The sequence below is a fragment of the Anas acuta genome, chromosome 2 (assembly GCF_963932015.1).
Source record: "Anas acuta chromosome 2, bAnaAcu1.1, whole genome shotgun sequence".
Classification (NCBI taxonomy): domain Eukaryota; kingdom Metazoa; phylum Chordata; class Aves; order Anseriformes; family Anatidae; genus Anas; species Anas acuta.
Window position 1 is genome coordinate 2,149,337 of NC_088980.1, and position 27,798 is coordinate 2,177,134.

General features: G+C 46.5%; 1 protein-coding gene across 9 annotated transcripts in view; it reads left to right on the top strand.

The window, feature by feature from the left end:
* ALS2CL (ALS2 C-terminal like) overlaps positions 1-27,798 on the top strand; it is a 60,539-nt gene that overhangs the window by 14,873 nt on the left and 17,868 nt on the right. Inside the window, exons 1-10 of one of the 9 annotated variants that reach the window (XM_068673186.1) lie at positions 2,214-2,383; positions 19,633-19,741; positions 20,525-20,717; positions 22,511-22,576; positions 23,295-23,460; positions 23,901-24,029; positions 24,353-24,472; positions 26,275-26,351; positions 26,763-26,829; positions 27,371-27,567. In XM_068673186.1, coding sequence (XP_068529287.1) covers positions 2,369-2,383; positions 19,633-19,741; positions 20,525-20,717; positions 22,511-22,576; positions 23,295-23,460; positions 23,901-24,029; positions 24,353-24,472; positions 26,275-26,351; positions 26,763-26,829; positions 27,371-27,567 — 1,139 coding nt within the window. In that variant the 5' untranslated portion in view covers positions 2,214-2,368. Of the gene's footprint in view, positions 1-2,213; positions 2,384-8,332; positions 8,357-8,843; positions 8,962-9,256; positions 9,382-10,725; positions 11,149-15,352; positions 16,512-18,888; positions 18,949-19,070; positions 19,223-19,632; positions 19,742-20,524; positions 20,718-22,510; positions 22,577-23,294; positions 23,461-23,900; positions 24,030-24,352; positions 24,473-26,274; positions 26,352-26,762; positions 26,830-27,370; positions 27,568-27,798 lie in introns of those variants that run through there. The other 8 variants (XM_068673192.1, XM_068673184.1, XM_068673188.1 and 5 more) reach the window with 8 other exon arrangements.

The window sequence follows — 27,798 nt, forward strand, 5'->3', positions numbered from 1 at the left end:
CACATCTTTCCAGACACCAGGAAATGCAACCAGGGGCACAAATCCATGTTACGCTGTGCTGCCAGCTCTGCTGCATGTGGGACTGCTTCCCTTTAGAAAAAAAATGGTCTAAAAAAAATAAAAAATGAAGAGGAGTCTGGGAATGCAGCTGCTGGGCCCTGGGTCAAACACAGTACGATCCTCTGAAGCCTCTGGGGTGCTGTTTCCAGGCTCTAGATTATTATCAGTGCCTTGCCCATGGGCTGGGAGTTCAATGCTGCACCTACCCTTTTATTCGTAGGCTGTCAAGAGGTGTAGGGCTTTTTTTTTAATTATTACTATTTTTATTTTATTTTTGTTATAAAAAAGTACCAAGAGCTATGTAAAAATAGAACAAAAAAAGATCGTGTTTTTCCAGACTTCATATTTCCTATTCTATATATGGATCACTGAATTTGAATGCCTCCTTTAGTTTTTAGGAAGAAAAAAAAAAGGCAGATTTTTGCAGACTCCAAACCTGTCAGCACTTTATAACTTTGTTTCAACTTTTTTTCCTTGGGATAATTTGAAAAGACCTTGAACAGGTCAGAGCAGAATCTTCCACTGGGATTTTAAATAAGATTTCATATTGATCTATCTCTTTGATTTTTTTTTTTTACTTTATTTTTTTTATTTTTATCTTCGTTCATGATAGGGAAGGCAAGGAAACTCCTATGCAAGCATTTGCTTTCAGTTTGGTGACCTAACCCCTCAATGATGTTTTGTAGAGAGAAAAAGTGTTGCAAAACTTCTGAATTTAGCAACACTGAGGAAGTGGGCTTTGCAGAGATGGCAAATAGCTGTCTTTTCCCATGTACATCTCTACCAGCAGTGACCGCTCACTGGATAAGGTTAATCAGAGTCCAGATTGCACGTGCTCTTATGTGCTCACCGATGACTGGATGACCACCAGTCTCCTCGCAAAACCGCAGGTGCTGTTAAACTCATCAGCTTCCTATTTATAGCCTGTCTTCTGTGTCCTCCTGGGAAATACATGAGATATGGATCTCGTTAGACGTGCCAGCTTGCCAGTCGCTGGGACGCTGGTGGTGGTGCACAAAGGTGTTTTGGAGAACATCTCAGACCTGAATTGTATGCGTTTGCTCAGCTTTTGTAGCCAAAACCCCAAGGGTCAAAGCGCTGAAAGGGGATGGAGATGTGGTTCCTGCCTGCCTCATCTTCTCCTTTATCCCCTGGGGCTTATCCCACTGGCTGCCCACGTTTGGGCTGATGGACAAGTGGATGAAGAGCCACAGGAGACTTGAGGTCTGGAAATGCTCCAAACCTGACAGCAGGGAGCAGGGCAGTAAATCTCCTTCCTTCTCTTTGGCTTTATCAGTATAGATCTTGGCCACATACCTGGGATTTCTTAAAAGAGCTTTCTAACACGAGCGTGCTTTGTGAGAAGGTCTGGCTGAGTGCTCACGCTCACGTAGACGCCGTGATGTTGTTCACAGGCACTGCTGATGGAAATCTGATGGATTGTCCAGTGGGAAACTTCTGAGCATGCACACAGAATATCCCTGAATAAGTGGGAGGAAGGGATTTGGGGGAAGGTGGAGGGTCTCCTTTCCTGTCCAACCACCCCCAGAGCCCCTGTGCCCCCAAGCAATCACTCCCAGGCTTTCTCTGCTCTCCTTGCAATGAGGTTTCTTGTTCTCCCTGCTCTGTGTCCAGAGACTTCCAGGGAGAACACACCAGGCTCCCAGCTCCCCATCACTGTCCAACCCAACCCTAAACAAAGAAGAGGCAGCCCTGGGGCAGGGGAGGAATAGATCTTCTTAAATACTTTTTGCTGCCACTTAATCCCCAGAGCACAGGAAGATGTTTTCATCCTTGCATCCTCCCTTTAGGTATACGAGGATCATCCTGTGTCCCTGCAGGCTGCATCTAGGGAACCTCTCTTGTAGGAGAAACGAGGAGGCTGTATTCATTTTCACCCAGCTCTGCCATAACTTGCCTGCCCTGCGTACGGCAGAAACGTGACAAACTTCCCCACGGAGCCGAAAGCAAACAGAGGAGCAGCCCCAGCGCCTGCCAACGGGGAGCAGCAATCGTGTTGCCCGCCCCTGGCTGCCGTTTTCCTTTAAATGCCCTAAAAAGCCATCCCAGTGTTGAGTTGCTTGCTGAAATGTTAATGTGGAGGCTTGCCAAGGGCTGGCAGCCCTCCAGGGGTTTCCATGTCTACCAAGAATGTTTTGCGGTGCACCTTGGGAGAGGAACATTACTTCCTTGATTTTTTTTTTTCCTTTCCTCTTAAAATGAGTAAATAAAGCAGCTGAAAAGTTAGAGCAGGCAGTTTTCATCACCCAGCTCGGCTTTCCACCCACATGGCTGCGTGTCCTGGCTGATGTCTCGACCCATGGTAAGCCGGGGGGGCTTTTTGCTCAGGTGACGCTTGGAGGTGGGAGATGCTGCCGAGGTGGTCTTTGTGGGATGCTGTGGTCCTTTTGTTAAATATTTGGCTCCGTGCTGTGATGAAGGTCAGGTGATTACAGCTTTGGAAGCAGGTTGATGTTAAGTGTCTCTCTTCAGAGTTTGGTATTAGGGTATTTCATAGGGTTGGGAGAAGATGCATCCACGTTTAAGGCAGGACAGTTTAAGGAGGCTGAATTCAGAAAATCCTGCCACTTCTGCCTCTGTAAAACAGGAACGTTACTAATTTTGTTGCTGCACAGAGACAGATATTCACAAAGTCGTCCAGGCGTGTACGGCAGGATCAGCCCAGTGAGACAGGACTGTGCTATCCACATTGAGGCACTGAAGGGAGAAGACAAATGTGGCCATCTTAGTGGTATGGGAAGGTTGCTCCAAGGCAAGGAGAAGGCCACAGAAGAAAGGTCACCTGCTCCTGGTCAGCTCTACCTCTTAGGGTGGTTTTGTAGTGAGTCATTGCTTTTACTGCAAAGGTGGGTTGCTGATGGGTCTGGTCTGTGCTGCTGTCCCATGAGGGTTTGGGGAACTGGGAGGGATAGGAGTGGGGGAATGACTGGGCCAAGTCTTGCTTTGCTCTTCTGATTTGCTCTTGTGCTGGCTACCCCTTGTCATCTGCTCCCATGCTGCCTGTGTCTTCAGGCAGGATAAGCCCTTCCCAACCCTCCCAAATGAGAGGGTGGCTTTGTCAGGTGGTACAGATAAAACCTAGCAGGGTGATAAGCGTGGGTCTTGGCCACGAGTCAAAAACATCCCGTGCATTGGGAAAGAAAATGTAATTGATTTCTGCTCTACGCCCTCCTTCAGTGAGGCTCTCCGTGTACTCGTGTACCCTTGCTCCTCTTTCGTGTCCCCACGTGCCAGCCGCCTCTGGATATTGGGTTCCTCTGATCCACCGACGGCCTGCATGTGACAGAGCTTGCCCAGGAGTGGGAGGAAGGTCCCAGCATTGCAACTGGGCTTGTGACACTGAGCTGAGAGCATTTGGGGGAGCCCTGGTAAATGTCACCATCCTCCTCTATGGCCAAAAGGGCCCCCAAAAGGGCTGCAGCCCCCAAGGACTCATGAAATGTGCTTGCTTACCTCACTGGCATCACTTCTCTGCTCCAATTCAGACAAATTCCACCTTATTTTAGAAGCCTGAAGGGTTATAGTCATTCTGCTACCGTGAAAGAACAATGCAATGCTTTTTTAGTGCTGTACAGTTTTCTGTAAGCTCACCATCCAGCCACTGAAAGGCTCCCAGTTTCAGCTACCTTTGCCCAAAAGTAGCAGTTCTGAGCTGAAAGATGACAGCTTGGTGGTGATGCCATAGGAATGTAGGCCTCTTTTGGCCAGTTTTCCTGTTTTCTGGCTTTCTGCATGTATATCAGCTCCTATGTAACAGGCTGACTGCCAGAGGCCGGTGTTTGTTTTCCTCTTTAGCAAGGCCTTTGGCTGGACAAGCTACTACAGAGCAACAAATAGTTTTGAATCACAAGTCACATTTTATTCCTGTAAGTAAATGGCCATCATGGGTTTGTTTAAATAAGTCTTCGTTGTTTCTGTGTTTGTTGTTATAGAAAAGTAATCATCAAATAGAGTTCTCGTGCCTCTCAGCCTGGCCAGCTGGCACTGTAGAAGGTAGCTGCTCTATGGACAGGAATTTCTGATCTCTTTTGTTCTGTGGAGTGAGAATTAGAATTGCTTTAATGACCAGTAAGCACATCGGTCACATAACTTCATGTGGTATGGCATCTCAAGTGCACTTGAGCTTGTCTTGGATGTGATGAGGAGCTTGGTGCAACTGCTGAGGTGCCCCTGGTCTTCCCAAAGTGTCTGCAAACCATCTGGGCATCCCAAGGTCCTGAGAGCAATGCAGCACCCTGACTTTTTGGCCAGATATGGGCATCCTGATGGGCCCCCATGAGGCAGGTACCACAGGTCTCATGGAGGGAGGTGCACCTTGACATGGTAACCATCGCCACCAAGGCCATCTGGTTGTCCTGCCTTCACAGGCTCATCTTCTACCCCATGTGGGATGGAGGGAAATGGGATCAGTTGGTGTGGCTTGGGACCAGCTGCTGAACAGTTCCAGCACCACCTTGCTGCAGGTGGAGTTTGTCCAATGGGGTAAGGAACTGGTACAGCTTGACTAACAGGCACAAGGAGGCTAATGCATGTTATTCTTGGACACTTTTTGGTCCTTCAATCAAGATCAATGTTTATTCCATTATGCTGATTATGCTCCTTTTATTTTTTTTTCCCCCTTCCAGCTCTTTCTTACCCTAAAAAGAACCAAGTTGGTGAAGGCAGTTCAACTTAAACTGAAATGTGTAGGATCAGGTATACTTCCAGGGATCAATTCTCTTGACTCTCCAAGCTGAGAGCCTGTGTGGGACCAACACCGTCACGTTTAGTCTGAACCTGAGCCCCATCTAGCAAGCAATGAGACTGGAGGTTGTAGAAAGAGTTAGCCCCATAACTCTTCATGGGGCTTTTCTACCTCAGGAAAGATCTCAGTGTGGAATATATGATTATTTTTTTTTAATGTTTGTGTCTTTTCTTCTTATGCTTGTTCTGTGCTGGTCATGCTCCTGGCCAGTCTTGTCTTCGAGTACATCCCTGGTCTTCTCTGATGGTCGGCTCCATCTCCAGTAAACATGAGTACAGATGCCCACACGTGACTGTGTGTTACCTGAATTCCCATGTGCAAGCAAAGCACTCCTTGTGCAAGCTAGAAAACTTCTAAAAGTGTTTGATTGTTGTACTGGGTTGCTAGTGAATCGTTGCTCAGATGTAGAAAACATGTCTGTACTCATTGTCGATCCCAGTTCTGCACCTTGTTTTCTAACCACTCCTGCCTTGCATACCTCTCTCACCCTTTAGGGGAAAAAAAACCTTGTGTTGACTCAGTGAAAAGAACCAGGACAAGTTTGATAATCAAGAAGGTTGTGAAAGTCCTTTTGCATGAGATATAAATAATTACACACATCTAGCTACTGTTTCCACGTGTAGTTTCTCAACAGCGTGCACAAATACCATGTTTCTGGGCTTGCACGGCACAGGAGTGAGAGTACATGCGTGTGTCTGAAATCCACCTCTACATCAGTCTCCTGGGTGAGTGAATTAGAAAAATGCAGCTCGTTGCTCCTTGTTGGGGTGGGTGTTGTGTCAGATCTGACTAAGGTAGAGCAGATCCAATGCAGTCCCAGCAGCTACGACTGCCCTCATCCCTGCCAAAGCCTCAGACGGTCCCAGGGCATGCCTGCAGCAAGGCGACAGACACATTGAGTTGGTGCTGGCTGGGAATACAGGCCTGGTGCCATCTGAGGCTGGTATTACATCTTTAATCTCTCAACTCTTCTTGCTTTGATGTTGACGTTCATCTGCAACTCTTAGGATGCATTGGGAAGTGGTCAAAACTGCTGATTTTTTTCTAAAACAGCTTTTTGGAAGGAAAGGTAAACTGCTTGATGCTGAGACTTATACTAGGGGAATCTATCTTTCATTTGTGGGGGAAAAATGTTTTTTCACATCTTCAAACAGCCTTTGCCCAGGGGTAAGCAGGAGCCGAGTGCCACTGTGAGAACTGGAGGCTGCAGACTCCTTGCTGCTGCTCTGGGGCATGCTTCAGTAACCCTGTATCGGAGCTGGCAGAGTCAAGGATGTTCTTGTTAACAGGGTGAGTCATAAGGCAGCTATTTCCAGCATGGTTGGTTCTTGTAACATGGGCTGGTATTGCCGTGGTGATAGAAAGATGTGCTGGCCAGCAGCGCTGACTCAGCATCGCAGCCCCAGAACTCGGGAATGTGCCCAGTTTCCGTAGAAGAACAGGGGCTATAAATAGGCTGTGCTTAAAACCAAACCCAAACGACAGTGACAACAAAACCCCTCCTCGATGGAAAATGCCACTTGTTTCAGAGAGGCAGTATTTGAAGGACAGGAGAGGTTTTTCTCAGCAGTTGTAAGCTGGGGGGAGATTTGTTCAAAGAGCCCATTTCCACAGTTAAAAACCCAAACACAAGGTGCAAGGTGAACTTCTCTTAGTTTTATTGATCAAAGCCAGTTCTGTATTTCTGAACGGGCAAGTGCTTTTAATTGCCACAGATAGCTGAATGCCAGCTTAGATAATCTTAGAGGTCTTTTCCAACCTAAATGATTCTGTAACCCTATGATCTATTTAAGGGTAGACCTGGATCTCTCGGAGATGGCACACTTGGTGCTACTGCACTGCAACTCTCTCCTGTGATCCCTTGAGTGATGTTTGGTCTCATTCCTAGAGATGGTTTTAAGCCTGGCTTTAATCAGCACTCCCCAGAGTGATGCCTGTGAGTGCAGGAAACAAAGACTTATAACTGTGGTCAAGCAGAAGAGCAAAATATAAAGCCTGAAGCAGCTGTCGCTGCTGGTTGGAGACAAAGGAATGCTGGTGGCATCCCCAATGCTCCCGCTGGAAATGATAGCACGCGCTTTGTACTTGAGATCTGCGGCTGCTGATAGCCAGAGACAATTTCATTAATAACAATCTGGTCAGATAATGGAACTAGACCTGACGGGGAAGATTTTTAAAGGCTTCTGTGGAAAGCCACTGGTTTTATTTAATAAAAATTGTTGGTAGAAGAGGCTGCACAGAACTCCAGATGTGGACTCCTTTTGTCAAAATGAGAAAGCTCCGGCTTTCGATGTGTCCCTGATTTTTATTTTTATTTTTATTTTTCCCCAAGCAAAAGTCTCTTAAGTCTACCTTTTATTTTTTAAAAAGGTAAAAACAGATCTGTGGACTGCACAGATGACAACTTGCCTTGCCCACACCCAGGAAGGATGTCTCAGAGCTGAAGTGAAGAGAGGCAAATGTCAGAGCTTGGGGCCTCTGCTGCAGTCCTATGGGGTTACGGCTGAGAACAAGCCTGCAGGTCTCAGACCGAATGTGACATTTTTGCCAGCTCTGTGCATTTCAGGAAAACTAGTTGAATGGCTAGAAACAGGATCCTGATAGGAAATGTGAGCAAAAGAAAGAGAATGTCCAAAAGCAAATTGTCATACCCCTCTGTCAGCAGTTTCTAGCATTACCAAGCTAGAGTCAAAAGCACCGAGAAAAACATGAATTCAAGACACACCTGACCAAGCTATGAATCTCAGCTTGAGTCCAGGTCTAAATGCACTCAATGGGTTGAACCTGAAGGTCTTAGCCATGCAGTGGGCTCTCCATTGTCCTGGCATGGAGCACAGCTCCTGGGCTTTTCATGCAGTGCTGCTGGGGTTCTGGTGGTCCCCAGTCTGTGTGCTTGGTGAGAAAGTGCTCAGCAATGCCATCTCTGAAACCCTCTTTGGAGGGCAGGCATGATCATAAGCACCATCAGGGAGAAATCTTCATTTATACGGGATCTGGAGGCTGGAAAATCCTCCTGAGCTCAAGCACCTGTGGAAAGACCTTGGAAAGACTTGAGGCTCAAGCGGTCTTGAATGGCGAGGTGCCCACCTGGTGGGTGAGCACTTCAGACGTGGGAAATCTGATTTCATTCCCAACCTTGGACTGGCAGGGAAAGGTCTGTCATGGTGCTGGAGCCTTGGTCACCAGCTCTCTGCTGTCTCAGCTTGTAGAGCAGGTAGGAGCCTGGCGCTGAGCTCATTGCTCGCTCATCCTTTCCATTCCCTTGGCCGCATCCTTCCCTGGTATGCATCATTCCCTCCTTCACATGGGGCTTATTGCTCTGCCTGCCCCTGTTGTGCGGTCTAATTTAGACGGTGAGTTATGGGCACATCCCATCCAAAAAAGACCCGGGAGTCTGGGAAAGCAGGAAGGAAACCAACACAATAGAAGAATCTCTCCGAACAAAAGGTGATCGAGGCACCTCTTGTCCCCTGCTCCACCCTGCGCATTCTCACTCTACGAAGCCGACTTGTCCTCATCCCTCTGCCCGCAGTGAGTGCCACGAGCCTGGAGAAGTCCTTGAGGTCATGTAGCCAGGGAGGAGGCGAGCCGCAGAGTCGGAAGATGTCCGAGGGCCTGGGGAAGAATGGGGCTTTGTTCATGCTCTGAAGCAGAAGGGGAGGGCGCAGGGCTGCGGACTTAATTTTTCCTGGTGCACAGAGTGAGTGTGTGGCGGGGGCTGCAGCTTTGGCAAAACATCTTTGACAAAACATTTGTGGGGATTTGCTAATTGTGGATCGATTGGAAAAACACAGGGGGTGTGTGCTGTAGGAGAGCTCCTATAGGTGAGCTAGGCAGGACACTCAGTTGTTTTTTGTTTTTTTTTTTTTGTATGTTTATTTTTTGCTTAATAAAAGGAAGGGGGAAATTATTGCTGCTGGCTGAGGGGTAGCAGAGGACAGGCTGCATGCACCACATGCATCACATGCAGCCTGTCACACGCTCTCAGCAGCAGGCTCTGAATGGCAGGAAACGTCCCGTTTCCCAGGGCTTCCGCCTGCCTTCTGTGGGCTCCAGCAAGTGCAGAAGTTGTGAGAGGAGAGAGACCGGCAGAACGAGGAGAAACTTCACTCGGCAAACAGCTATGGAAATGCATTGTAGGGGAAAAGGGATCAAAGCTGAGCACTGCCACTCCACACAGAAAATAATATATAGCCTGTTGTTTTCAATAGCAATTTCCTGTGTTTTAACTTTTCTTTCAACACGTGCCGCAAGAGCGTATCTCTCAATTTTTTTTTTTTTTTTCTTTAAGAAAAAGAGTGAATAACAAGTAATTGCTGTAGAAACCCCATTTACGCGGGTTTCGTAACTGTCTCTCCGGGCCCTGTGGGTGTCTCAGTTAATGAACAGGCCCAGATTTGTGTTTCGGCAGAGGAGGCGGCTGGACGTGGGAGGGAGCGGTGGGAGGGGAGAGCGGCAGCTCCGGGAGCTGCGGGTATTTCAGGACTCGAGAGCTTGGAGGAGCTGCTGCCGTAGCACTTAGCACAGGGAAGTTGTAATTGGCCACCTTATGTGAGGTACGTTGCTCTACGCGCTGGTTATTTTTGGGTTTCGCGACCCGTGTTCGTTGGTCGGTTATGTTCCCATTAGTTCCGAGGCTCAGTTTCGCGTGTAGCATAGGAAGGGTGTGAGATTGGCTGTAGCAGGCTGAAGGGGACCGCTGACAGTGATGTCTTGTGGATAAAACTCCTGAAGCAGCATAAAGCTTTGGGAGTGTTTTCTGAAAGCAGAAATCATACCTGTGCAGGTCAATGCAGGTGTGGAGTGCATTTTCCTGGAGTGCAAAATGCACGTGCATGCACGCCGTGCTTCATCTGTCCACGTTGGCTTAAAGGAGGTGCAACATCTTTAAGTATTTAATTCCTAGGATGATCCCGCGCCATAAAATCCTCTTATTGCTCTCAGCTTGCGTCCTCAAGAAAGAGATGCTGGAATAGCACATGCATGTGGGGTCCCTGTCCTGCAGGCAGCTGTCCTGTCCCCTGTGTTGGGGCTCCCTCCTGATTTTAGGGAGGGATTTTCCACCTGTGTCAGGTGAGCAGGCAGCCTCCGCTGGCAATGTGAGCCTGATGAAGCAAGGCTGGAAATAGAGCGTTCACGCTGGGTTTGCACAGCTTGCCTGGCAGAGTAAAGAAACCAATACCCAGCTAATTAGTCACGGCGAGAGAGGCTGATAAGCTCGCCTGGGTTTCTGCAAGGGAGGGAAGCAGTCGAAAGCTTGCAGGTGGTTTAGGTGTTAAGTGAAAAGTCTGGGTCAAAGGCCCAATTATAGGGGAATGGTAACACACTTCAGGTTTCTTAAAAGGACCAAACAACTAGGTGTTTAGAGCCAGAAGAGGAGGAGCTTCAGTTCATGGGAGGGATTGTTGTTTTTAAGCTTTAACTTGGTTTAATTTGGACCTGAACCAAAGCTGTGTCTCTTTGTCCGTGGAAATTTCCTATGGCCAGGAAGCTTCCTCAACCTTGCAGCTGCTTCCTCGACTTCATCTTTGTCATTACTGCAATGACTTCAACTCCCAGTGAGCTGCAAGACAAGATTTTTGAGGATTTGCAAGGAAAATAGGCAGAATTGTCTGTCAAGACCTTGCTTTCAATTTATTAGGGCCTTTTGGAGGCAAAATATATAAGCACATTCAAGAGGGATAAGATCAACTTGGGTCCATAAGCAGATACTAGGGACCAGTAGGGTTTGCACCCTTTGAGATCCTTAATTCAACAGCTGTTTTTTTGGGGAATACAAGGGGAATGGACCTCAGAAAAAGGCCAAGCTCACGTTTGTTGCTCTTACTGCCAGACAAGCTGGGCCCCTGTCCTGACCTGGCCGGGCATTGTTTACATTCTTGTTGAAATGGAAGAGGCTCATGCAAAGCACTCGGGGCTCAACAAACAGGAATTTTATTGTGAAACAGTTTTGCCAGGACTTCTGACCAGCTCTTCAGGTCATCAAAAGACCTGGGCTTTGGCACTCAAAGCGCCTTAGTGAGCTGTGGCGTCTTGGAATGATGATCAGAGGTTAGGGAGCGCTGGTGACTCTGTGCAGGTCTGTCCTGCCTTTGCTGGCTTGTAATTTGTCCTCCAAGAGCACCTGAAGGCTTTGATTAAACACTGGGAACTTCCTACTGCAGTGACTCTTTGGTAAAGGCCTTGAGCTCTAGAGACAGGAGGAGGGAAAATTTGGCAGCTGCTCAGTCGGGCTTGGTGTAAATGTTCCTGGCCGGGAGACAGCTTAAGGAATCCAAACAGAGAACAGAGAACGACTGAGTGCAGGGATGACACTAATCCAGGCAAGTCTTTTTTTTCCTGTTCTTTTGTATGGGCTTCAGCCCTGCCCTGTTTCTGGCATGTATCGGGGATGCCGTGCTAAAGGCTTCGTGTCTTCAGGCTTTCCTTGGGCTACTTGGTAGGGCAGATCTGGGAGGCCCTGAAAGTGGCATTTCATTGTGACACCTCGATACCTTTTGAGTATTATGCCTCGAGCATAAGCAAATGGACTTGATGGTCCTTATGGGTCCCTTCCAGCTCAGGATATTCTATGAAATGTGTCTGAGATGAGAGGAGAGGGCAGTCCTAGCATGAACCTGGAGCCTCCCTTGTGAATATCTGGTGAAGTCAGCCATCTCACAGGTGACTGCTGCAACAATTTTTTGATGGTCCCATCTTTTAGCACAGAGGAAATGAAAGCTTCTCTCGTCCTCCTTAATTTCTGGAGGTCCTGAGTGGAGGGGATGGAGCAGGGTGGTGGTGTTACTATATATTGAGCTCCATCTTGTCCATGAAGCAATTGCCCCGTCAGCTCTCCCATTGTTCCAAGGGACACTGCTGTGATATCCTTTGTGCCTCTGGGTTGTTTTAAGGGCTGTAATTCCAGCTCATGCTCTGAGTCTGACTCAGAATTGCTTTGATACAGGTGCTAACGTATTCTGAATGTCAGATGTGTAGCACCTGTGTCATTTCTCTTGCTTTTTGAGGCCCATTTGCTTTTGAAAAACAGAGTTGGCATGTGGGGAGTATAGGGCCAAGTAAAAAGGAGCTCCTGTTCCCAAAGCTGTGACACAAAATTGCACAGAATTTCCTATAATGTTCTTGTTCCAATGGTGAATTATTGAGTTCACTCTTTTCATGATCTCCTTTCTTTAGATGCCCCTAGACAACCTGCAGCTACGTCACATCTGGCTTGGAGTTTCATTTAGCACCTCCAAGTCATTTTGTGTTGCATATCAGTTGCAGGGTCAGAATAACTCTGCTTCCACTTGTGAATGCTGCTTGCAAACGATAATGATAACAGGAGGTACAGGATCATAAGGGATTAAACCACTAAATAAACATCTCACCTCTATGCCTTATCATACTTGCCTCACTATTTACAGCGGTTAAGTGATATCCTCTAATTGTGGTGAGAGTGATCTAGCCTTAGCTGCCAACAAGTAAAATGTCCTATTAGAACTAAATGTTTAATTCTGTAGCTAGTGAACAGACCAGGCATGCCCAAAGGTCCCTTCATCTCACTTAGGCTGAATAAAATTGAACTTCTTGTGTGTCTCCTATCTATGTTGGTTACAAAGGGGGTCTGAAGTGGGTAGCTCAGCCCTTGGATAGCCAGCAAAGGCAGATGGGTTTTGTCTTTTTTAGGTCAACTATAGTTTTCTGTTTGTTTTTATTGATATGGGGAGTGAGCTCTCTAAGGGAGAGACATGAACTCCCAGTTCAGGTTTGGGGAAGAAAGGGAAAAAATAAAGTTGCGTATGTTAATTTTTTTTTAAGGGGGTTTTGCGTTCCCTGTTTTTGGGGAAAAAAAAAAAAAAGAGAGAAAAGCACGCTCACTCATGGCTTCCTCTTTTTCCTGTTTTGAAGATGGGCAAAGACAAAAGTCCGGAGAGGGGAATAAAAAACAAAACAAACAGAAAACCCTTCTGCTTGGGCTGAAAAATGAATTACTAACATTTCTGCGGAGAGTACTGATACATTGTTTGACTTAAGCTCCTGGCTGCACACTGTTATCCTAAATCTGCTGAAATTTTAACTTGGTCCGTGTTTTTACTACCTTGCGTTGTTTCATCTCCTATTCCCTGAGGTCCTACCATGTAGTGGACCAACAAATGTTTTTACGGCTGGTGCATAAAATCAGCAGTATCAAGTCAGGCTACCTCACCCCTGATAGAGCAGAACATCGTGTCTGGAGAAGAACAACACAAAAAACTGGAAAGGGCTGTGGTAATACTTCCTCCGTATGTGCTTACCTCCTCAGGGACTTCCTGGGCTGGAGCTGATGTCTTTGTTTTTATTAGCTTTTAATTGATTTTTCCTCCATGGACTTGTCCAGCTGCTTTTGCATGCACGTATAAGACACTCGTAGCAACAACAGACTCTTGTGGCAGTGAGTTCCACAGTTTAATTAGAGGTGGTGAGCGAGGTTGGACATCCTGCTGGTTATCCTGAGCTGGCCCCATCGCTTGAGGGCAGAGGAGGCTGTGCTGTGGTCCTAACGTATCTTGTGTGGCCCAGCTCTGTGGCAACCTGGACCACTAACTTGAGGGTCTCGTCCTTGGGGAGAGTCTTGATGGGTCTGTTCCTTTTTTTGTGTTTTCAAATGATATCATGAATCGTGCCTACCTTTTATTATTGTTATTCTGCTCAACAGTTTTGCCTGGTTAAGAAAAGTTTGAACCAGACCCTCTAGCTCCTTCACACTCAAGCTTCTGCTGGTATCTGCACATTCCCTGTATTCTGAGCTAAAGTCTAATCTAAATAACTACTACCTCCTTTGTTCTCCCCCTCCTTTCAATGCTAAGGGCTGTCCTGGGATTTGGGGCTGTATTGTCTTTCTGCCCTATTTATTCCCAATTATTTCTTGTACGTTGTCTGTTTTTGGTGGCTACGAGGTGGCTCCAGTAAGTTGGTTGCTAATTCATCCTGGGGCTTGACAAGACAGTCTGAACGGGAGCATTCACTCCAGAGTGTTGGTGTTGGTTAAACAAAGCTTGGAACTGTTTTTCCGCACGACAAAATGGTCTTTGTGCTGGCCTGAATGCAGACTCAGCTGGAGCGTGACACGTGAGGGGAGATGTCATTTGGAAATATAATTAGCTGCATGAGGAACTTGGTCCTTAGAGAAAAGTAGAAAAGGTTAGGATTGAAAGAGGAGCAATGTCTCAGCACGGGACACCAGAGTTTCCTCCCATGGCCCAAGGAGCTCCTGAATTTATGGACTCTGAGCTGGCGCTGCTAATGAAAGAGGATATCCCATTCTGCTTGTGGGCATGTTTATATGCTGTTACCTTAAATAAAGCTAGGGAACTGATTTAGGCTAAAAACTAATCTGGCAAATAAAGATAGGTCCAAGTTCAAAGTTTTCCTTCATTCTCCTCACATTAAGATGAACCCTTATGATAATCCATTTTTTCCCCTTCAAAAATATATATATTTTTTTCTGCTCATGGTGACACAGGCATTGAGCTGAATGAAAGGAGGAAACATACATAAGTCTATGTTCATTTCAGTTTAAGGTCCCTGTACTTATCGCAAAGCATCACTGTGATGTGACAGAAAGCGTTGATCTGTAATAACTCAATGTGACAAACTCACTGGCAGGTTTTGTGCAGAACTGTATGGTATTCTACTCCGTGATGTGCATCCTGTAGAGCTATACACTGAAAAAAAAAAAAAAAAGTACTCTGGAAAAGTATAATGATCATGCAAAGGCAAAGTGAGTTGTTAACAATGGGAAAGGAATTGTGTGTCCTGGGCTCCTAGAAGACAGGGTGGTTTGAAAGTCCCAGCAAGCTTTTTGCTTTCAGATGCTTCAGGCTGCAATCTGCTGCTAAGTGGAAGGGCATTTACCAGTCTCAGTTTAAGTGCTCATTGCATCCTCAGAGGGATTTAGTAGCTTTAGTGACAAGTAACACCATTACCAGCATGAGAGAAAGTACAGACTGAAAGGTGATATATGGAGAAGAGTATAGGGTTTACTCTGATGGAGAAATATCTTTAGTACCTCTTGTCTTCACTTTAGGCTGCTTTTATACGCTTCTAGACTACAGCTTGAATTATTGCAGCTTTATCCCTGGACGTGCTCTGTAGCATGATGGTACATCTTGAGCTACATGGCCATAACTTGACTGCCTCTCAAAGGACAAGAAAGGGAAAACTTGTCCTGTTTGAGGAGTGGATGTGACAAAGCATGAAACAGGCCTTATTTCTGAGGCTGTTGGTAGTAGAAAGATCGGGAACTGCAAAGACGGAGGAGATTGAAAGGGCTTCAGTGGTGCAATGTCCCTTAGGAAGGCTGATGCAGGGAAAGAGAAGAGTTCACTGGGAGGGACTACAGCAGATGTGGTCATGGCTTTTACATCCCAGGCAGCTCAGTATTACAGTGCCCTGAGTGCTCCCTAAATCTGGCATTGCTCTTGCCATGTTTCTCCTGAGAAGTCTTTGTTTTTACGGACTGTTTTTATAGACTGATAAGATTAACTTTAATGTAGAAGGGGATTCACAAGAGGAAGATGGAAAATGAACAGTCCCTGTATGAAGATCCAGTTTTTTCCTTGCTGAGGAGATGATTGGATCGTCTGGCTGGATGTGTTTCCAGGACAAACTTTGTGCCATGTCTCACAATAAGGGGCTTTCCAGGCTTTTTCATGGTGGAACAGCTGCTTCAGAGCAACAGACCCCACAAAGCTGAAAACGAAGCTCAGCAGTTCACCAAAACGTCTTTTTGCTTGGTTTCCTAACCGTTCCACCAATTTCCTCCAACTGGGTGTAACTTCCTGTTGTGGCTCCTCAAGAGATGAGCTTTGCTGATGTACAGTTTTGGACAGACACTGTTGAGGACAAATGCTCTTCCAGATGATCCAGGCTGCTCACTTTGTGATGTTGGATACTTGGGAACTGCTTATGCTCCCATTAGCTTCTCCATCGCCCTTTGTTCTGCCCCCGTCATCATGCATGGCAGACAGGCCAAGAACACGACAAGCCTCAGACATCCAGCGACTCCCACAGATGATGTTTCTCAAGGCCTTTCTTGTTTCTGAGTGAATGCTGCTGCTTGTGTTCCTTCTCTGACTGCAGACATGACTTTCCTGTACCTTCATTTAGACAGAGGGAACAGAAACCTCTTCTATTCTGGAAAATATTCTCCTAGAGATCTCACCATTCCTCGTGGGAGCCTGAAGCAGGCGGGTGGCTGAGTTTTGCCTAGCAGGCCCTACAGAGACTTTTGGGGATCTCCATCCTAACTGGAGACTTTCTGACTTCTTCATGTAAAACCAGCGGCTCTCATGCTGTAAACAGCAGGCAGACCCTTCCTTGGGGACACATATCCTGCAGTTCTGGCTGAGGGGTGCACCGACTTTGTAGACCTGGAGACCCCACCAACAGCAGAGCCGTGCATGAAGACCAGAATAAAACCTCCTGAATGAGCTTCATGGGAGCTCTGCTCAAGCTTGCCCTGCCCCTCCTTGAACACAGAATTACAAAAACCCAGGCAGGGGGAAGGAAGACAGTGTGACAGCCGGGTCCCAACACCCAGCGCCGCTGCACTTGTTGAGTTTTCAGGCGTGCAGACATGCAGTGTGACCTCTGAATACCCCAGACCGTCCTGATTGTTTCCTTTGCACCCTGTGGCTGAGTCAACGTTGGTTTTGTTCACAAGGTGACGAGCTTAAAATCCCCTCCGTCTGACTGAGCTGGAATACGTGTGCAAGTGCTGTTTTACAGAGCTGATGGGGAAAGCCTGGAAGTGATGTCTGAGACTCGTGCTTACCTTATTGGGTGAGGGGATGTGGCAACTTAGGTCTTTTTGTGGTGCCAGAAGGGCTGTTTTGAAACCTGACTGGTGCCAGTACAGTCAGGTACACTGGGTGTCTGTACAGTGCTGCTGTTGTTGGGGTTTCTCAGCCCATGTACTGCACCACAGGGATGCTTTGGGGATGTCCTAATAAAGTCTGAGCTCAGGACTTCATGGGTCATGGGATTTGCAGGTAGGCTGGGAGGAGCAGCTCATGGTTGGAAGGAGCAATGCTGCATCCAGACCAGTAGGTGTCCCGGACACCTGCTAGGACTTCCCCGGTCCTTTCAGTACAGAAATAACCAGATTAGCCTTAGGTTGGGGCAGTGATGCTCCTTGGGTGTTGCATCTGTGCTCCTCAGCCCCCTGGCCATGGGCTATCCTGGCTGGTGGAGCAAAGCCGTGGGTATCTGCACCCTTGCTTTGAGACATGCAGCTTGCATTAAGCCACCTGTATCTGGTGGTTGGGTTTTTTCTTTGCCCGTTTCGATATGAGAAGAGTTTGGGAAAGTCTTTCTGAGGCTGGCATCTACCACCCATTCTTTTTGTTCAGCCCAGATTAAAATCTTTTCTTGCAGAACTAAAGGATCAGATAGAGAACAAGCCCCTCCTACACCAGTTATCTTCCCTCCCTCTCCCCCTCTTCCCCACACCAAAAAAAAAAAAAAAAAGAGAAAGCAGTCAGGCATAAAAAATATGAAAACCCACCAGACAGTTACTCAGTGATCCTAATAAGTGATCCTACCACCCCCACTGCCTGCCTACTGTTCTGCTGAAGCATTTGAAAGCGCAATGCTGTCACTTATCCAACCTGATTCTTTTTCCCTGATTAAGCAAGCTACTCAGAAATTCGCAACAAGCTTGAACGCTCTCGAGTACCTTTGAGAAACAACTTTATCTTTGTGTCTACAAGACAGGGTGATTAGCGGTGGTGGAAAATAAACTTTACTATCTGCCCTGTCCTCCTGGTGCTGTGGGGTGAGGGCTGTCTGGCTGCTGCTTTGTTTTGCTTTTTTTCCTGGTTCAGTTGCTCTCTCTGGGAGGGGCGAGGAGGAGCCTGGATTCCAGCGTTTTGACCTGGTTGCATGCACAGAGCTTTCCTCTGGGACGATTCAGCAATGTTGCTGCAAAAAATAGCCTTATGGTCACGCAGAGCTTGATATATGAAAACTTGCACACTAATAAGATTATGGAATTTTTGAATGCTTCCAATTTTTCAGATAAATGAAATTTAAGAGGCAGTGGTTATGAAGAAGAAAATACTGTTGTTCATCTATGTAGTATGTAGTTGAGTTTAGACCCAAGCAACCACTTAAAACCAGGCCACTTAACCATCTAAATTGCAAAATGTCCCTTATTCCATGGTGCTGTATCACCCCCAGCTCTGGGATGACAAGGAAAGGGAGCTCCTGAACAGGGTTTGGTGAGTTTAGAGAGCTCAAATGCTTGTGTAGCAATGAACCCAGCCTCCAAGAAGCTTAGAAAACGAGACACTCCCACCTAACTTAGTCACCCGGAGAAATTTTTATAGCCCATGATGAGATATTTCAGGTATTTCTTCCCATGAAGTGTAAATAGTAGGCTTAGGCTTAGACGTCTGGCTTCTGGACATCTCAACATGAGGAGAATGAGTCTCATCTGCTATCTACAGAAATCAGGGTAGAAGCTTAGGATGCCTTAGAGTATCCTGCCAGCAGACAGCCTGAGTTTAGCTCTTGCTGGGGACAGTGCAAATATGCTAGTTACATCTCTATTAGTAAATAAATTAGGGCTGGCTCCATAGCCTAGTGGTTACAGCATAACCTATGAGTAGCTGAGCTCTCCTCACCTCCCCAACCTGCGTGGCTACGTGCAAGCTGCCTGTTTCAAATGGTCCCTTGGCCACGTCTGAGCATTGTCTGGGACCGCACTAGTTGGCACACCTCAGGACTGTGCCAAAGTGTGCCACCAATTTAGCAATCTTTGCAGTGTGATGCCAACACTCACTCGCTTGCTGTTTTGGGTGTAGCCTTTGAGCCTGCACTCCAGCCAGGCCAAGGATAAAAGTGGACAGACCATACGCGGTCCCTTCATTTTGCTGTTTTGCTTCACAAAGCTGAATGAGTCTGAGTTGTGTGTTATTTCTCTCGGTTAGTATCAGCTGGCTCCGCCCGTAGTATTTTCACCACCTGGGCTTTTTCCAGATTAGTCTCTCATGACGTGCTATTAGCTGGCTGGTACGCACTTCCTCTGATACATTTCTTTTGGGAGGTGAGGCTAGGAAGGAGGAAGCTGCCGAAGCTACTGGAGTGTGCTCACATGGGTTTGTTGATTTTTTTTTTTTTTTCTTTCTTTCTTTTTTTCTCAGCACTTCAGTTGAAGTGCTGCCCACTTCCACTTTAGGCAAGCTGTCCCTGTTGACACTGGAGTTGTGACATACGACCAGCAGTGCAGTGTCCTGCTCAGGAAGGAGTAACACCAGACTTCTGTTCCTCCAGAGGGCTGGATGCTTTGCAATGGCTGGCAGGGCTTTGCAGCTCCGTATGATAGCTTACGATGCCAAAAGGTGCAAGCTGAGGCATGCAGGCAGAAAACCGGTGAGAGACGGGAAGAGATGCTCTGCTTCATCTTTTGTGCGACCTCAGGGATTTCCCTTTGGGAGACTGAATCTGGCACTAAGCAAGATTAACACACACCGAGAAGTTTAGGGCCATCTCAGCCACATGGAGAAGTATCGTGGTTGATGTGAGAAGCTCTTCAGCTGGGGCATCAGAGAAATGGGCTGTAGTCTCGGTGGTCTTCTGTGACACCACCTCATCTCTCTTGAGCTGTCGGGTTTCTGTTTCCTCTTCTAATATTTGTAAATGCTTTTTGAGGACAGCAATTACATCCGCGTGTGAATGCTGCTGAGAGCAGGGAAGGCTGAATGTTTGCAATGAGCACCGAAGCCATCAGTAGATGGATAGCCTTGCAGGGACTTCACGTGTGCCTTTTGTGTTGTGTCCAGGACATGTGTGCAGCTGAAGCTACTGCATCGTTGCTCCATGCGGAAGAAAACTTCTCGGCGTGCCTGGCACGGATAGATGCCCTCATCTTCAAGCCTCTGCTCCAGGCAGGTAGGTTGGAGAAGATTAGTTCTTTGCCTCTAGATCTTCCCTTGAGTTATACCTGAAACCCGATGGCTGAGGGCTTGCTGGGGGCAACTTTTCATGCAAGGCGAGGACTGTGATTCCTGTTGGTTTTAGAGGTTAATCCAATTTCTGAGTAGTGTAATTTCCAAGGCTTGCTTCCAGCATAACACACGGAAATCCAAAATGCTTCTTGCATATGTATGACCCCTGAACTGTGCCCGTTCTGCCGCTCTGCTCTTGGTCTCTGCTCATGCCCATCTTTGAAGGTGAAACTTGTGGGTGCAGGTTCTAAGCTGGCAGTAAATCAGAGCAGCTCCACTGAAATAACAAATCCATAAATATTCACAAGCTTGTCTGGCCAAAAGTGGTGAGACTGGATTAGGCCCCTAGGCTGTTTCCCTCCTATGCCATCTTTCCTTTTTGGTCTGTCCTCCGAGGAGACTGGGAGCAGACCTTTGGGCCAGGGGCAAAAACTCCCCCAGTTTTCCTCTGATGCTCGTGTCTGAGCCCTGCAGGCTGTCGTGACCACATGCCCCACAAGAATGGAGAGGAGAAGGCCTTAGAATAGATAACCCATGCAATTATTGACAAGGGCCCAACCCTGAATAATCGTCATCTCCTTCCTCATTGGAATTATTTTCCTATACGAATATATGTACTTCACACTGACAAATTGGGCTGATTACTTGGTGTGGGCAATGTCTTGCACAAGATTCCCTGGATTTAAGGCTTCTTGATGGCCTTTTTTTCCCTTTTCCTGCCCTAAAGAGCCTAGTGACCAGAAAGGAAAGGAGAACTTTAAGCTCTTCCTGCTCCTGAATGATCGATTTCAAGCTCTCTGGAACCTCACAGAGGAGAATTACCGGATAGTGAAGCAAAAATGCAGCACTTCGGAGTCATTCTGCATCCAGGATATTTACATTGTCTGGAAAGGAGACCTGTTTCTAAGCCTCTACATCCAGTAAGTACAGAAGTATTCTGGAGTAAGAATAAGGTATTGAATTTATCAACTACCTCTGCCAGCCATGGTAAGTTAGTGCAAAAGGGATGCATTTAATATGCTCGGTCGTGTTCATTAGTGTTCAGTCATCAGGTCAGAGAAGGGGCTGTATTCAGTATCTTTGCAGACCATCTAATAAGTAGTCTTTTTTATATTGTCTTGTATTTGACTTGACTTTTAAGAGGTAGGATTTGTCTTGTGAGTACATATATTTTATTATTATTATTTTTTTAATTCATGTTACAAATGGGAAGAAGACCAATAGGAAAACCTGTGCCTGGGGGACTTCTGAAAGCAAAGGCTGAGCTGTCACAGGAATGGGAAGGTTTACACGAGAAGGTTTAAAGGACTGATGGGGGGATGAGGAAAGAGATGTCACCAGACACAGTTCATATTACCTGTTTGTGACATGTTTATTTGGTTTTGGCAAGGGATATGATAGCAAGTGATGGATGTAACATGATATGAAAAACATACTGCCCCATAGCTGTTCCTACAATTAATTACATGTCTGCTCCCCATCTGTCTGCAATGCAAAGTAAATGTTTGCCAAAGCCACTGGAGTGCATGTAACCTGTGTGTTGATGTCCTACCATGACAAACAGGCTATGGGCACCTGAGGTGACGTAAAGATCAGATGATGTTTGGTCCTTCGTTCATCTCAAATACTGCCAAGCTCTGCCTAGATGGGCTGGTACCATCTGGGTGGTTTGGCACCCACACAGGACTGGGAGATGGCCGTTCTGGCTCTTGGAGATAGTTGTTCATCTAGTAGTCTTGGTTTTGTATATGGCTACACAGATAGAGGGAGGAGGAAGGACTATTTTTTGTTTTGTTTTCACTTTGACAGCATCGTTTTGGGAAGTGATGCACTACAAACTTTGCCTTTATGTGAACAGGCTTTGGAGCTGAGTATGTTCGTTTGGAGCCTGATTCAGTGAATTAGAATTGGTTTGTCTTAAAAAGGCACAAAAGAGATGAAAACTTGTGTTGAGGTTTCAGCCGGTGAAAAGGAGGAGCTTATCTGATGATCTCTTTTCCCCTCATTTTGAAATTAAGTCTGTTTTTGTTGGATGTCCTTAAAAAAAATAAAAAAAAAATGCTGGTTCCTACCCACCGCTGCTGACTCACTCTGTGCAAACTTAATGTCTCATCCTTCCTGCAGTGATGTAGGAGTAAACAAAGCCCCTGCTTAGGGTTCTGAAAATCAGTAGTAAATACTGAAAATGTAATCAATGATAATTAGACTGAACAGAATATCTGATTTATCTGAAACCACTACTGGAAGAAAACATGGTATTTGCTGACAAAATACAGCTCGATCTCCCTCTAGTGTGAGTTCAGATACATTGACACGGACGCTTTGACTTGAATTTGCCACCAGTAATGTAGGCCTGGTAGATTTACTTCGAGCAGTAGAAATTTATACATCTGAAGTTGATCTCTTACGGTCAGCCTTTGTAGATATCCTTTCCAAGGTTTTTTGCACAACTTATGCTTGTGCTAAAAGCTGGGAAGACTTAAAGCTCCTGAGACACTGCTAGTGCAAAGTCAATGAGATATTAAAGCCACTGAGGACAAAAAGGGTGCAAGCCAAGGTGGGAGGTCCAGTAGCTGTGCCTTTGCCTCTCTTGAAAATGCGGACCTGACACGTTTTCAAATGATCTTCTTCCTTCTGTCATTTAAACCTCATAGCTAACATGCATCTTTAACTCAACTCATGATCGTGTGTGTGTGTTTTTTCTTGCCAACAGATATTTCGTCACTTTTGCCAACTATGTTGTAGTCCATGGCTTCGAACATGCCACAAAGAGCAAAAGGTCAGTGAAAAATGCGTATTTTAAGGGCTGATAGGAACACAGTGATACTGTATGGGTTAAGATACTAAATGAGAGTGAGCAGCACTGCATCTTGCAGTGAGCTCTGTGTCATGGTCCAGCTGGCTCTCTTCTGAACCGACCAGAGTGGCTGCTGAAAGGTTTCCCCTTCTGATCTCTCTCCATCTGCTTTGTAGTAGGCACAACTCAGACATTTGGGAAAGAGGAATCCAATAAATTTGGGAGTTCAGGGAAGGAGTGGGACCTGAGAAAGGATTTTGTGGGAACCTGGCAGGGAGTTTACACTGCTGGTTCCGGATATTGTCAGAGTCTCATGGAAAACAGCAAATGAAAGCATGAGAGCAGAGCATGAGAGGATTTATAATCACTATATCTGAGTCATTCAGTGCACAAACCATCATGGAAGTTATGCCATATTCCATGCATCTGTGGGTGTGATTCGTATTTGCAAGAGCAGCTGGGCCAGAGACGGAACAAATGAAGCTTTTTTCCTCATTGTCCTATTTTGGTGTGTTTGGTGTGCAAATGTTTGCACACCAAACACACCAAAATAGGACAATGAGGAAAGATCTCCTGCTCTTTGAAGTCTTTTAATATCTTTTCTGGGAGTGAGGTAGCTTGTAGTGCTTAGAAAGCAGAGCAGCAGCAGTTTGTAGAAGGACTGATTGCTGAGCCTTTGTCTTAATTTGTCACCTTGCAGCGAAGCCTGGAAGCACCACAAGACAGTGCTGAAACAATTCCTCACGGACTTCACCTCTGAGACCTCCATGTCACTGGCCTTATACACTGTCCTTCACAAACCGATCCGGGACCACATCGAGCAATATATACTGCTCCTCACCAAGCTGAACGAGGTTCTCAAAGAGGTAGGGGGCTTTGTGTGATGTTACTTATGTGGCTCATGTTAACATCTTATGGAGAACTTGAGGGGCTTGGTGGTGGTGGGAGGGAATTCAAAGCAGGCTGGAAGGAAAATGCTTTCCAGTGGACGGCCAAAGTGGTGCTAACCAGCACTGGTGGAGCACAGTCCACCTGAAGGTCCCAAAGCAATGAAGAGAGGATCCTCTAGCATAGTCCGAGCTACTCGTCATGGAGAGGACCTGCAAGGGTCAAGTAACTGACCTAAGGCTGCACGCTTCTGCTGGCTGCAGGGATAATGTTAGAGCTGGGAGGGTTTGGAGGATTAACCTTGATTAGTCCTTCGAATTCGGAGTTGCTGAGGGTTTTGGGTAGCTGTAGCCCCAAGAGTAGATGCCCTGCATACCCATGCCTGAAGCATTGATCAAGTCCTGCCTTCCTTTATCAGGGCTCTGAAAAGGACGTGGTTACCAGCGCTGTCAAGGAATATGTGAAGCTGGAGTCCTTCATCAGCCAAGTCCTGGATGAAGCTTGTTTTACCAAGACCTTATGGAAATCCTTGGGCTACAAATTCACAGTGAGTCACAGATATATTGTGTATATTGGCAAGGGGCTCCTTGGGAGATCTGCTTATCCATGGAGAAAATTTCATATGGATCAGGCATCTGGGGCTTCATTTGGAAACCAGCAGGGCAATGTGGAAACCTTGAAGAAACATTATGACCGCTCGCTGCTTTAGAAGTTGAACACTGTGTCCAGTTCTGCTGTCACTGCCAGTTTGTGCCAAGAGGTATCTGGCCTCTGCAGGAACTGTTGGCTTGAGTTGGATGTCCTCTTCTAACTTTGGTGTTTCCTGATGCTCTTGTTCCACAACCTTGACCTTTGTGGTGCTTTTTGCAGGATATGCTGTGTGTTCCTGAAAGGAGGCTGCTGGAGGATAGCAGAAATCTTCCCATCTCTGCCAGCACAAATCGATCAGACAGGATCTTGCTCTTTGATGATGTCCTTGTCTTAATTCAGGTGAATTTTCCAGCCTTTCAGGGGGATTGGAAGGGCAGCAGAGATAAATGACACTAAAATTAATGTTCTTGTAATGCTGAAACTGCAGCAGAGCTTGGATATGTGCAAAACCTTATCTTGGATCCATGCACCTGTGGTTTGCAGTGGAGAATAAGAGAAGAAAGCTTAGGGTGTAGGAATAGAGGAATATCCACAAATCTTTTTTTTACAGTAATTGTGTACTATCTAACCACCACAGACACCTTTTTAATAACCCAAGCCCATGCCTGTGTGTAGATCTGTTCATTTTTGTCCTTGCTCATTCAGAGGAGTCCTGATGGGTCAAAACTCTCACACTTCAAATACTTGAGCACAGGACTAAATACCAAGTTCCGTGGCTGACTCTGCTAGTGGCATGTGTGCAGAAGCTGTAGGTATTCTTGGGGCTTTTTCAGGGATTTGGGGCCAGGGCGTGGAGCAGTCAGGGAGTGTCTACAGCCAGGGATGAGCACACAGCACTTGTTCAAAGTTGTTCTGCGGTATGTTAACGAAGTCCAGCTTGGCTTGATCTGACTGACGGCACCTGTAATCTAGTCTGGCTCTCCTCACACGCACCTCACTCTGCTTTCCCTTTAGTGATGTGCCAGTGCCCCAGGTGCCTAAACACATGACTGCCGTGTGAGCTGATACATCCCACAGCCTCCTTCAAACACGGGCCCTTGTGATAACGCCGGGCAGCTCGGCTGCCAGGGCCTAGGCCTCAGGAAATGGAGTAGTGATTATCTTGTTCAGCTCCACGTAGCAGGTTTCTTAGCTCTGCAGTGATCTTGCTGTGAGCAAATCCCCCCGGGCTCCCTTTGCAGTCAGGGGAGAGGAGCACGCGCTGCCTGGGCGCGGTTCTTCTGGCCTGTTTTAGGTGCCAAAACTGGGATGAGTTGAATCATGCCCTCAACTCCATTGGCCCCTGGGATGAGAGCCCAGGGTAACCGTCTGACGGGGAGATATCTACATTGTAGACATCTCTGTTCAGCCAACGGTTTCCACCCACTGCGTCTCATCTGCTGCTGGGACTGTTACTGGGGTATGTGGAGACATAACTGAACTGGGATTGAACTGGTTGTCTTGGGATGCGAGCAGGGAACTGCTGATGAGAGCTCTGGTGTTGGGAATCCCAACCTTCATTTTTTCCCCAAATCTGGTAGATACATCAGTGATTAACTCATGGTGAACTCCATGGTGCCAGTACCCAACCTGGTTCAACTACATCCTTACAGACCAAGGCTGTAATGTAGGTACCCAGACTTTAGACAGTGAAGGGGCATGTAATATTTAAACACAGTCTTTAGCTATTTTTTCAACAATTTCTTATTTTTGTTGCCTTCTTGATTAAAATGGTAACTCTTTAAATGTCTTCATAGGCCACTCTGTGGCTGTGTCATTGAGTCCAGATCCTAGATAAGCAGAATTAGAGCGTGCCTTGTGTCAGGGATGATTTGGGAGCATTTCCATACGATAGGGAAGAAACTCTACTAGAGATGAATACCTTCTGAAAGGTGTCTTGGAACAGAAGGTCTGTTTCTGTCAGTGGTAGAGCTGTGGATTTATGGACCACTACTTTAAAGTGATAAACTGAGAATGTTTTTCCTTCTCCTACATTTTTTCGGTTTCTGAGATCTGTCATCATAATATGAGATAGATACATGAACTATGGGAGAGGGAATTTACTGTGCTGCCTATCTTGCTCTGCTGTTCAATGAATTAACACAGCAAGGGCAAAGTGTAGGGGTTTACATCAACATAACATCTTCTCCCTTTTATTCCAGGGAAACAGCTTTCAGAGCTTTGATCTGAAGCTTGTGTGGGTAGATGAAAACTGCAGGGAGAAATCAACTCCAGGACTGTAAGTAAAAAATCTCCTCTTGGAGGTGTGGGGGGAAGTTTTCAACTTAATTACTTGATTGTGGAACTGAGATAATGGTTCAAAACTCTGTCTCAGTTCCTTTCTCCCTAGTGGGGTTGGTTCTGGGCTACAGGCGAATGATTGCAGCACTTCTCAGGTGGGATCACAGCAGCTTGGGCTTGCATTGCTTGTGTTTCATGACATCTTGAAATCAGTAATAAAATGATTTGGGTAGCAGACCTAGAGAACAAAGATGACTTGACAGTCGAGTACTTCTCTAGAAGGAAAAAATTGGCTGTCAAAGTGACATTAGCTTCTGGAGAAAAAAAGAAAAAAAAAAAAAGAAAAAAAGAGCTTCTGTTTGACTGAGAAACATTTTTTTCAGTCTCTGAAATGTCTTTTGTTTTGCAGGTATGGACTCCGCATTATAACCCCAGAAGAAACATTCTTTCTCTCTGCCAAAGACCCACAGATGAAGGTTAGCAGCGGTCAGGGCCTTTCTGTTTCACCTGAAAGTATTGTGTGAACAGCCTTGAAATAGGGAAATGGCATAGAAGGGATGACAGCTCTGTAGTGGGAGCAAAATGTTTGCTAGTCAGTGGAAGCTGACATATCAGTAAGCATCAGGATTTATGCTTCCTGATCAGAAGACAGATTAGTGGGCTCTGCAGCTGCTTAAATGCAGACAAAACCCTTTGTGTGATTTCTCCTCTCTCTCTCATTTTTTTTTATTTATTTTTTTGATTAGTTTCAACATAATAATAAGTAGCACAACTTTCTCTTCATGGAACCAATATCTTCCTGAGGTGGCTCAGATACTCAGCAGCAGATATTAGAGGTCAGGGTGCTGGAAGTGGAGCAGGGAACAGAACAGGTGGGCCATAACCCACCAGCTCAGAACATCACAGAATTATTGGGAGCCCCATGGCTTTTTCCTGCTTATCCTGGAGTATCTCTTGCTGTGGACCATTTGGCTTTCTCCACTTGTACCTTCAGCTCTCCTCTTCCTCTCTTCCCAGGCTGTTTGGCAGTGGAAGCTGAACCAAGCCATCCGCCAGGCTTTGAATGGGAAGCGAGATTTCCCCTTGTGGGGTAAGACTGGAGAAGGCACCGAGCCCCCATCCTGCCGCTTCTTCACCTACGTCTTCAGGCTGGAGAGCAAGTTCAAAAGCGCATCCTACGAGGGCGAGTGGCACTGGGGAAAGCCTCATGGCAAGTAAGGAGCCTTTTCTGCCCTCTTCCTGAGCAGGAATATGCAAGGATGGCCTGATGTCTTGACGTAGTGCTGCTTGGATCCAGTGGAAGCACTGGAGGATGTATAGATGGCTGTGGACGTGGGGTGGTGCATCCCATGCCGAGGGTCTGGACCACAGACTGGGGGCTGGTGATCTCCTGGGATGTGCTTGCTTCTCTGGCTCCTGCCTCGCTTGTTTCCACAGGGAAACCT